Source organism: Natrix helvetica (assembly GCF_964273705.1).
Source record: "Natrix helvetica genome assembly, chromosome: 1".
Classification (NCBI taxonomy): domain Eukaryota; kingdom Metazoa; phylum Chordata; class Lepidosauria; order Squamata; family Natricidae; genus Natrix; species Natrix helvetica.
The window spans coordinates 204,959,511-204,971,244 of record NC_138548.1 but is presented as its reverse complement, the minus strand read 5'-3'; the positions used below and the strand labels follow the sequence as shown (position 1 = coordinate 204,971,244).

Below are 11,734 nucleotides of genomic sequence, written 5' to 3'. Positions count from 1 at the left end.
CATCTACACCAACACCAGTAGATTTGGATGTCTTAGAGCAGAGGATGTTTGAGAAAGAGACAGAAGAGCAAAGAATGCAGACACAAAAAGAGAAGGAGGGGCAGGGTGCTGTAGGTGGAGTCGACCCCTCTGGATCTCTGTTGTGTTCCTTCTTGGAAGAAGGACCTTCTAAGTCTCTCACTGAAATGCCGATATGTTAGAATCTCACAAGCGCGTCTCTCACTGAAATGCCGATATGTTAGAATCTCACAAGCGCGTCGACCCTCAAACACAATGTGCTAAGAAAGAAGCTAAGAAGCAAACCGGAGCCATGGGAGGAGCAGGGCCGAAGATTGGTCTTGTGGAGAGAGATCTTCAGCAAATGCTTTCAGCGCTCCAGACCAGATCTAAAGATGCTTAAGCTATTATCTTGGAACGTGAATGGAATGAACTCCCCACAAAAAAGGAAAAAAATATTTTATTATTTGAAGCAATTTAATAATGATGTTGTTTGCCTTCAAGAGACTCATATTAGGTTGCAAGACCAGAAGTACTTAGTGAATTCAAAACTGGGAACATTTTATGCTGCCTCTGATTTGGTAAAGAAAAATGGTGTGGTGATATATATAAATAAAAGATTTTCAACTAAAGTTATAGAGGCAGATGACGCTGGTAGATATATAGCAATTCAATTTGATACAGACTTCGGTTCCATTTTGGTGCTAGGAATATATGCTCCTAACCAATGCCAAGAAAGTTTTTATAAGATGCTCCATTTAAAAATTTTAGACTGGAACTTTAAAAGTATTCTAATAATGGGAGATTGGAATGGAGTGATTTCTCCAAAGATAGACAAGAGTACAAAGACGAAATTCACTACCAAATTACCAAAGGCTTTTTTTGATTTACAAGACGATTTGAAATTAAAAGATGTTTGGAGGACGCAACATCTAAATGAGATGGATTTTTCTTTCTATTCAGATAGACATAAATCCTTTTCAAGGATTGATTTCTTTTTGTTAACACCGGATCTACTTCTTAAAGCCAAGAAATCCAAGATTTTCACCAGGACACTTAGCGATCATAGTCCGGTGTGGTTACAAATTGAATTAGGGATGAGGCCAAGAAGGTCTTGGAGACTAAATGAAAATTTATTTAGATATGAAAAAAATGTTGATGAACTTAAAAAACACATGAAGGAATTTTTCAGTTTTAATATGAATAAGGGCACTCCCATTGAAATAGTTTGGGATGCAAGTAAAGCTTATATGCGTGGGGTCCTGATACATATGAACTTTAAACACAAACAAATTAGACAGAAAAGGAGAATGGAATTGGAAGATGAAATAAAACGCAAAGAACAGCTGCTTATAATAAACCCGAATGACCAGGCGCTCCAGATGGCGCTAAAGCTGTTGAAAGATCAATTTCAGATGCTTATAGCAGAACAAACAGCAACCAATTTGCAATTTGCTAAACATAACACCTTTGCCAACGCTAATAAACCTGGTAGATGGTTAGCATATACTTTGAGAAGGAATATGAATGACAGAATTATTGATAAAATTGAGTTTCGAGGGAAGATGGTATATCAACAAGAGTTGATTAAAAAATCATTTGTGGACTATTATACTAAGCTATATGTACAGGATAATATACAGAACAAGTTAATAGATGATTTTTTGGAAGGAAAAAGGGTTGCAAAAATTTCTGTGCTTCAAAAGGCAAATTTGGAACGTCTTATAACCGCTGATGAGATCACTTTAGTTATAAATCAACTTAAATTAGCTAAGGCTCCAGGGACTGATGGTTTGACTGCAATGTATTATAAAACTTTACAACTGGAAATGATTGAATATCTTACACAACTATTTTGTAATATACAACAAGGAGGTAAAATACCTCCCTCATGGAAAGCGGCTTTTATCTCATTGATACCTAAAGATAAAGAGGGCCCTAAGAAACCAGAGGATTACAGGCCGATATCTCTTCTGAACACAGATTATAAAATATTTGCTAAGGTACTAGCCAACAGATTGATGCCGGTTATTCAAGAGATTATTCATCATGATCAAGCAGGATTTATTGAAGGCAGACATATGAAGGAGAATGTAAGGCAACTCATAGATTTAATTGACTATCTTGATAAGAATAAGCAGATCTCTGCAGTGCTGGTTTTCTTGGATGCAGAGAAGGCCTTCGATCGAGTGAATTGGAACTTTCTAACCAAGACTTTGGAAAAGATGGATATGGGACCACGATTGCGGCAGGCGATTGGAGCAATTTATCAGCAACAAAATGCACAACTTATTATTAATGGAAATTTGTCAACAACTTTCGAGATACAAAAAGGCACAAGACAAGGTTGCCCATTATCCCCATTGCTATTTATTTTAACTTTGGAAGTCTTGTTGAACGCAATTCAGGACTCAAAATCCTTAGATGGCATAGCTATCAGGCAAAAGGAATACAGAACTAGAGCATTCGCCGATGATCTGGTTGTTACCCTTTCACATCCTTTGAAATCAATAATCCAGATGAAAAATATCATAATAGAATTTGGCATGGTGTCTGGGTTTAGACTAAATCAAAACAAAACGAAAATGATGGTTAAAAACATGACAGAGACTCAAAGAAAGAGACTTGTAAGTTTAGCAGGTTTTGAAATAGTTTCTAAAGTTAAATATTTAGGAATACAAATTTCAGAATCAAACACAAAACTTTTCTCAAATAACTATGAAGTGTTGTGGCAAAAGATACAGAAAGATCTCGAAGCGTGGAAAAAGTTACAATTGTCTTTGCTTGGAAGGATCTCAGCAATTAAAATGAACATTCTACCTAGATTTATCTTTCTATTCCAGATGATTCCGGTGTTTAAGTCAGATAAAACCTTGTTAAATTGGCAAACAACTTTAAATAAATTTGTTTGGAAGGAGAAAAAACCGAGAGTAAAGATGAAGATTATGCAAGATACACGTGAAAGAGGCGGCCTCAGACTCCCAAACCTTCGATTGTATTATGAAGCTGCGGTATTAACGCATGTAGCAGATTGGTTCGGGAAAACAAAAATGGAATTGCTCAATATAGAAGGCCATGATCTTGTTCTGGGATGGCATGCATATCTTTTTTATGAAGACAGGGTGGATAAAGTGTTCAACAACCATGTTCTCCGTAGTGCCTTGATGAGAATATGGTAGAAGCACCGGCCCAATTGGGATTATAAAATACCGCTTTGGTTGGATCTTGCAGACACCATGGGGATTATGAATATTAAGTCACTCGGGGGTTGTTTATATAAAGATGTGCTTATTGCTGATGGGGGCGAATGGAAGTTAAAAACTTTGGAACAGCTGTTGGAAGAAGGAATTACTTTAAATTGGTTACATTACATACAGCTTCAGAAGAGATGGGAAGAAGATCGCAGGGTCGGCTTTATGGATAAAGAAGTGGAACTGATTAAGCAGATAAAAGAGACTGGTCCAAAACAAGTTAAAAGAATATATAATGTACTGTTAGAAAGAGACTCAGAAAGTGAATTGGTTAAGGATTGTATGATTAAATGGGCTCAGAATTTTGGTGAAGTGGTTATGTTGGAAACGTGGGAAAAAATATGGGTTCAGAATGTTAAATTTACACAGTCACAGAATTTAAGGGAGAATTTCTATAAAATGTTTTACAGATGGTATTTAGATCCTAAAAAATTATCATGCATGTACCCAAATGTTCAACCAAAATGTTGGAGATGCGGGTGTCTAGATGCTACCTTTTTTCATGTATGGTGGACTTGTAACAAGGTTAAAGCTTTTTGGATAAAAATATGGTGGGTTATGCAGAATGTATTTAAGAAAAGAATACAATTCACTCCACAAATGTTTTTATTGGGTATAGTTAAGGATTTTACCAAAGGGGAAACAAAATTGGCCTTGTATATGGTTACAGCAGCTAGGTTGTTGATTGCGCAACATTGGAAAAAAGATTTTTTGCCGACAATTGATCAATGGATTCAGAAGGTGGCGGGGTTCGCTGAAATGGCAAAAATTTCAGCTTTCTTAAAAGCTCAGAAACAGGAGGATTACACACAGGAATGGGCAAAATGGATTGATTATATACAGAATAAATACCAGACTAGGAGTTATTATCTAGCCTTTAGGTAAGAATGTTTAGACCGATAGATGATCAGAGTAAATAGTATATGGGATGTTTGGAATTGTTAGAGTGGTATATAGCGGAAGTCAGGGGGGTGGGTTTGTGTGGGAGGTGGGGGAGGGTTAGGGTGGAGGGTGGGGCAATATATATGTATGAATAAATTAGAAGATGGGACTAATGAAACATTGTTAGGCTAGGAGAAAATTATATTAAGAGTTATAGATGTTAAATTAGCTTAGAAAATGATCAATGTGTAATTATTAATTTAAGAGAAATTTATATAGTGTTTGTTGGGAGGAGAGGGGTTATGAGTAATCTATTTTAAGAAGGGGGGAGGGGAGGGGGTAAAGTGTTTGGTATAATATTTGAATGTGAATTTTTGCGGGGGGGTTGGGGGGTATAGCATTTGTATGAGATTTATATTGTGTGGAGGGGGGGTGAAAAGGGGGAAAATTTGTTTGTACAAAACTCTTTTAATAAAAAAAAAAAGACCCAAATACAACAAGACCAGCATACCTACACCCGTGAAAATCTATGAAAACACACACACACACAGACACACACACACACACACATATATATATGTTGTAATTGTACTGATAAATAAATAAAGGGAGACTAGGATAGGTTTTCTGCCTGCATGGTCTTTGTGATAAGCCGAGGAGCAGAAAGAGGGAGTAGTGACCTTCCTCCCATATTTAGTCATACCAGGGGTTGTAACATAAATACATATATATATATATATATATATATATATATATATATATATATATATATATATATATATATATATATATATATATATATATATATATATATATATATATATATATATATATATATATATATATATATATATATATATATATATATATATATATATATTCGTAGATTTTCACGGGTGTAGGTATGCTGGTTTTGTTGTATTCGGGTCTTTTCCCGTGTAAGGTTGAGATTGTCTTTGCAACGTTTCGGCAGGATCACACCTGCCATCTTCAAGCTGTGGGCTTAAAAAAAAGCCCACAGCTTGAAGATGGCAGGTGTGATCCTGCCAAAACGTTGCAAAGACAATCTCAACCTTACACGGGAAAAGACCCGAATACAACAAAACCAGCATATATATATATATATATATACATATACATATACATATACATATACATATACATATACATATACATATACATATACATATACATATACATATACATATACATATATATATATATATATATATATATATATATATATATATCCCTCTAGAAAAATATCTGGTTGAAATTATACAACGTAGCACAGAGAGCTGAAATCAAACATCTATCTGTCAGGTTTAATAGAAGCCTATGATAATTTTACAGAGAGATGTTTCATCCTTCAAATAGGACACTTGCTCAGAAAAAAAACAACCCCAAACATGTACTCTGTAGTGCTGTGGGTCTTTCAAAGATTATAGTTAAGAAAAAGAATATTTGATATAATGGACTAATGGGAAGAATTGAACCCAGTCCCGGCCAGTGCTCATTAGAAACAGGTGGGATAAATTTGGGCACTTCTGACTTTCAAAAGATTTTCTTGGAGACTTCCTTGTGGAGGAAGAAACAGAATAATGGAGTTGGGACTTAGAAGGGAACTTGAAGTTCTTCTAATGCAACCCCCTGCTCAAGCAGGAAACCTTATACCATTCCAGACAAAAGGTTGTTCAATCTCTTCTTAAAAACCTCCAATACTGAAGCACCCACAACTTCCGGAGGCAAATCATTCCACTGATTAACAGTCCTACTGTCAGGAAAGTTGTCCTTGGTTCTCTCCTTGATTAGTTTTCTAATCTGCTTCTTATTCTGTCCTATGTTTGTTATTCCCTTGCTTTCCATTTTGTGATGGTGGAGGAGACATTTATAACTTCAGAACCCCCCCCCCCTCTCTCTCTCTCCCTCTTTCCTCAGCATGCTGTTCACAATTCCTGTCTCTAGGCATTATTTAAAATGTCTTTTCTGCCCCCTGCTGGAAATAGTGCCACATCTTGGTGACTTAGCGCTTTTTAATATTAGTTCTTATTTAGATAGAAGCTTTACATTAGTGCATCAGTTTTCAGTCGGACAGTTGAGCTCATCAATGGGATCCAGCATAGTGTAAGGGTGTGAGGGAGTGGCCAACCATTATGGTATTATCACCACATGAATATATGACCAAGACTTTAAGAGGCTTTGTTTGTTTGTTTGTTTTATTGGATTTATATGCCTTCCTTCTCCCAAAGGACTCAGGGCAGCATACAACATTAAAAAACACATATCGCAAAAGTTAAAAAGAAATTAGATACATATCCAAAAAACAAACCCAATTAATAGGACAATAACATTTAAAAATGAGATAAAATTAACAGGCCAGGCCGGCTTGCTGGAAAAGCCAACTTTTTAGGGCGCGTCGGAAGGACCGGAGGTCAGGGATTATGCGAAGCTACAGGGGCAGCTCATTCCAGAGGGAAGGCGCTCCCACAGAGAAAGCTCTCCCCCTGGGGGTCACCAGCCGACACTGTCTGGCCGACGGCACCCTGAGGAGGCCAACTCTGTGGGATCGTACTGGACAGTGGGAGGCTACTGGTGGCAGTAGGTGGTCTCACGGGTACCCTGGGCCTAAGCAATGGAGCACTTTAAAGGTCATAATTAATACCTTGAATCGCACCCGGAAAACAACTGGCAACCAGTGCAGGCCGCCTAAAAGGGGTGTAATGTGAGAGCACCTAGGTACCCCCATGATAACCCGCGTGGCCGCATTCTGGACCAGCTGAAGGCTTCGGGTGCTCTTCAAGGGCAGCCCCATGAAGAGAGCATTGCAGTAGTCCAGGCGAGAAAGGACGAGGGCATGAATGACTGTGCACAGAGCATCCCGATCCAGGAAGGGGTGCAACTGACATACCAGGCGAACCTGGTAAAAGGCCCCCCTGGTCACGGCTATCAGATGTTCTTCTAAACTAAGCCGCGTATCCAGGAGGACTCCCAGATTGCGGGCCTTCTCTGAGGAGGTTAAAATTTCTCCCCCTATCATCAAAGATGGAACAAGATGCACAAATCGGGATGACGGAAACCACAGCCACTCAGTCTTGGAGGGATTGAGCTTGAGCCTGTTCCTCCCCATCCAGATCCGCACAGCCTCCAGGCATCAGGACATCACGTCGAGGGCATCGTTTGGGTGGTTTGGGGTAGAGATGAAAAGTTGGGTATCATCAGCATATTGATGATACCGTACTCCCAAACCACGGATGATCTCTCCCAGCAGTTTCATATATATGTTGAACAGGAGGGGTGAGAGAACCGACCCCTGGGGCACCCCACAAGTGACACGCCTCGGGGTCGATCCCTGCCCTCCAGTCAACACGAACTGTGACCAATCCGACAGGTAGGAGGAGAACCACCGTAAAACGGTGCCCCCCACTCCCAACCCCCCGAGTCGTCGCAGTAGGATACCATGGTCGATGGTATCAAAAGCCGCCAAGAGGTCTAATAGGACCAGGACAGAGGAGCAGCCCCTGTCCTGGGCCCGCCAGAGATCATCGACCAACGTGACCAATGCCGTCTCCGTGCTGTACCCGGGCCTGAAACCCAACTGAAACGGATCCAGTAGACAGCTTCATCCAGGTACTGGGGAAGCGGACGTGCCACCACACTCTCGACAAAGCGAAGGTTGGAGACTGGACGATAGTTGGCTAAAGAAGCTGGGTCAAGGGAAGGCTTCTTAAGGAAGGGCCTCAACACCGCCTCCTTCAAGGCGGTGGGAAAGAACCCCTCTCTCAATGAAGCGTTGGTAATCGCCTGGAGCCAGCCTCGTGTCACCTCCCGGGAAGCCGAAACTAACCAAGAGGGACACGGGTCCAGCACACAAGTGGCAGCACTGAGTCTCCCCATAATCCTGTCCATGCCTTCTGGAGTCACAGGGTCAAACTCATCCCAGATTGTCTCCACAAGATTCATCCCTGTCGGCTCGCCCGAATCTACCCAGTCAGAGTCCAGGCCTGTCCGGATCTGAGTGATTTTATGCTGCAGATACTGAACAAATTCTTCAGCCCCACCCTGCAAGGGGTCTTCCCCAGTTCCTTGGTTAAGTAAGGAGCGGGTCACCCTAAACAGGGCGGCTGGGCAGTTATCTGCAGACGCGATAATAGCAGAAAAATGTTGCCATTTTGCCGCTTCTATCGCCACTAAGTAGGATTTAATATGAATTCTTACTAGTGTTTGATCAGATTCGGACCGGCTGGCCCTCCAGCCACTCTCTAGGCATCTTTTCCGGCGTTTCATCTCCCGGAGCTCCTCAGTAAACCAGGGAGCCACCTGGGATCGACACCGGGTCAGAGGCTGCAAAGGCACAACGCGATCCAAGGCCCCAGTGGCCGCCCTATCCCAGGCTTCCACTAGGGCTTCGGTCAAGTTGTGAGCAAGGGATTCAGGAAAAGTCCCAAGCTCCATCTGGAACCTTTTGGGGTCCATCAGGCGCCTGGGGCGGAACCATCTAGTCAGTTCCACCTCCCTGCGGCGAGGGGTAGCAGTATGGAAGTCAAGCCTGATGAGGAAATGATCAGACCATGACAAGGGTTGAATAGAAATATCCCCTAAATCTAGATCATTCATCCACTGCCCAGAGACAAAAATCAGGTCGAGCGTATGTCCCCCATTATGGGTGGGGTCTTGAATTAACTGAGTTAGGTCCATAGCTGTCATGGAAGCCATGAACTCCCGAGCTGACTCGGATGCCTCGCCAATGGAAGGCAGATTGAAATCCCCCAGGACCATAAGCCTGGGGAAATCAACCACCAATCCAGTTAACACATCCAGCAGCTCCGGCAGGGCCGATGAAACGTAGCAGGGAGACAGGTACGTAACAAAAAGGCCCACCTGAGCTCCAAGGCCCCACTTCACACAGAGGGACTCACACCCGCCTATCTGAGGCACAGTGACCTCCTGAGGTCTGAGACTTTCCCTAATAACCACCACCACCACCCCACCCCTGCCCTGGGCTCTTGGCTGGTGAAATGCCCAGAAGCCTGGTGGGCATAGTTCACTAAGGGGCACACACCCCTCATGGCCCAACCAGGTCTCCGTAATGCACGCCAGGTCTGCTCTACTCTCTTGTATGAGGTCGTAAATGAGGGGAGCCTTATGTACCATGGACCTGGTGTTAAGCGACACCAGCTGGAGACCAGGGTCCTGTAATCCCAAGCACCCGGGGGTGCGAGAAGGGCGATGAGGGTCGGAATGCGCGATCGCTCTTAAACAGCAAACCCGCGTCCTCCAAACATCATTTGGCCCTCAGCCCCCACCATATATGCCTCTCCCACAAACAGTAGAGATGGTGAACCCACCAATGGGATGGCTTAATGTGTCCCCCGGAATCCCAACCCTTCCCAGCCCTCCCAACCCATGCCCATTAGTTAGCTCTGGCCTGTGCCCTGGCAGACTCCCCCCCAAGCCTGTCTGAGCCATCCGAATCAACCCCCCCCTCCCCCCCTTAAAATTTGGTTTAAAAGCCCCTGTAAAAAACCCCTAAGAAGTCTCTTCTTCGCATGCCACCTCTCGGGATCCCAAGATCCGTCATTAAGGAAGCGTCTTGATAGGCCAGAAGGCCATCCTCGGGAAAGGGGGCGTTCCCGGAGGGCATAAAGTTCTGTCGCAGTATAGCATAGTGTGGCATCAACCAAACGGGATGACATCATGGGGAGATGGAACGAGGAGATGACGTGTCCACGGGGGGGGGGGGGAGCCGGCAGTGTTCAAGGGGGTAGCAGGAAGCTTATGTCCAACATAAAAATAGTCGGTGTTGAGGACAATATGTAAGGGTAATAGACAGCTGTCCAAAATCGCAGCAGATGCTAGCTTGCGAGGTGGTGAAGCGGCCCATGATGGAGGCTTCTTCTAAAATGTGTATGTTGATCAAAGGACTGGGTAAAAAAAGGCTAAGTACAAGAAATAATGGATGCTATTACTAAAAGATCTTGGAAGACTTTTTGTCTCTTGTCTGCTGAAAACACTTAACCTGAACTTTCAATATGCCAGTCACTGATAGACATTATATCATCAAAGGAATCCTGCAACATGCATGTTTTGTATGCTAAAACTGTAGGCGTTTGGGATGGAAAGCCTGTAGCTCTTGGATGTTGTGGAGCTTGTAATTTCTAGCATACTTCACAACTTGTTATGGTGGTTAGGACTGCTGAGAGTTACAGTATAATTCATCAACATCTGGAGAGACACATGTTTTCCCATTGCCGTAAATCTTCAGGGCCATGTCATAAGAAATTTTGATCAGGACTGATAAAGAGGATGGGAATGTCCATGGATGGGTGGGTAAGAAGACAGAAGAAAAGGGGCTATGCTTCCTTACCTCTGCCCTGCTGATACAAATTCTTTAAATCTGTACACCTCAACGGGAAGCTCTTTTTTTGGCAGTTTTTGAATAAATTCCAGATATTTTTCACCAATCTTGTAGGGCTTGCAGAATTCAGTCAAGTTCTGGTATCCTACAGGGATCCGTTCTGCTTGAGCATGCTGGAGCTTGAACATCCTCAAGGACACCTGTAGATATACAGATGCGAAATGAATACACTTCCTTGAATGTAGAATTATTGTTGAAATTTGGAGAATCTATTACAAATTTTCCTACTTACCTTTCAGTAGTAACAGTTTGAAAATTCAACCAGTCTCAGTTATGAATGCATTAAATTGACTTAAATAGGCTACCCCTATTTAATAACTGTTGAAGTGAGAGAAGTGAGAATGTACCCTCCCATTTCTCACCCTGTCTTTGAAAATGAAGTTGGGAAGTGAAGGAGGAAATCAAGAGAAACATCTAATCATAAATCACAAACTTACCCTCACCAGCATTTCATCTCCTTGATATATTAGCTTGCGAATGTGAGAGATAATTCTCTCTCGGACTTTTTTCAGTTCGAGACGACGATTGTTGGATTCAGAAACACAGCTTCTATATACGACTTCTGATTCCTGAACCTGTGTGCATAAAATAAAAGCCGATGAAAGGAATGGAAAAACTGACTTGGCTATACCAATAGATGAAATACTTCACAGTGGGGATGTCAGTAAGAACTGACGGGAATGCCACTTATGCACCCAAAATAAGGAAGCATCTATATTGTATAATTGATTTTAGGGTTGTTGTGCTAGCTAAACAAACAAACAGCTTCATCTCACATAATGTGGAATTCATTGTTTTCTCCTGGATTAAAAGCAGCATGTTCTCTTTCGTGAAAGTATACCTTGCGAGGATACTACACTTGATCTTAGCCAAAAGGCCGAGAAGCAATTGTGAGCAATTCAGTGCTTTCTCTACCATTTATTTATATAACTATTCTAATAGCTCATCCAACACAAAAGACTCTGAGCAGGTTACAACATAGTCACATTATAAAAACAACAATAAAAAGAAAATCTATGTTGTTAAAAACAACAACTGTAATCAGAAAGTAATAGCAATCACACTTAGACATATTCCACAGTGCTTTACAGCCCTCTCTAAGCCAGGGGTGTCCAAACTTGAGAACTTTAAGACTTGTGGACTTCAATTCCCAGAATTCCCCAGCCAGCATGGCTGGCTGGGGAATTCT

The 11,734-nt window shown here is 41.9% G+C and overlaps 1 protein-coding gene across 6 annotated transcripts in view; it reads right to left on the bottom strand.

The window, feature by feature from the left end:
* GMIP (GEM interacting protein) overlaps positions 1-11,734 on the bottom strand; it is a 67,650-nt gene that overhangs the window by 21,071 nt on the left and 34,845 nt on the right. For all 6 annotated transcript variants that reach the window (XM_081943917.1, XM_081943919.1, XM_081943921.1 and 3 more), the window contains exons 10-11: positions 10,983-11,120; positions 10,495-10,685 (exon numbers count right to left, since the gene is read on the bottom strand). In XM_081943917.1, coding sequence (XP_081800043.1) covers positions 10,495-10,685; positions 10,983-11,120 — 329 coding nt within the window. The remainder of the gene's footprint in view (positions 1-10,494; positions 10,686-10,982; positions 11,121-11,734) is intronic.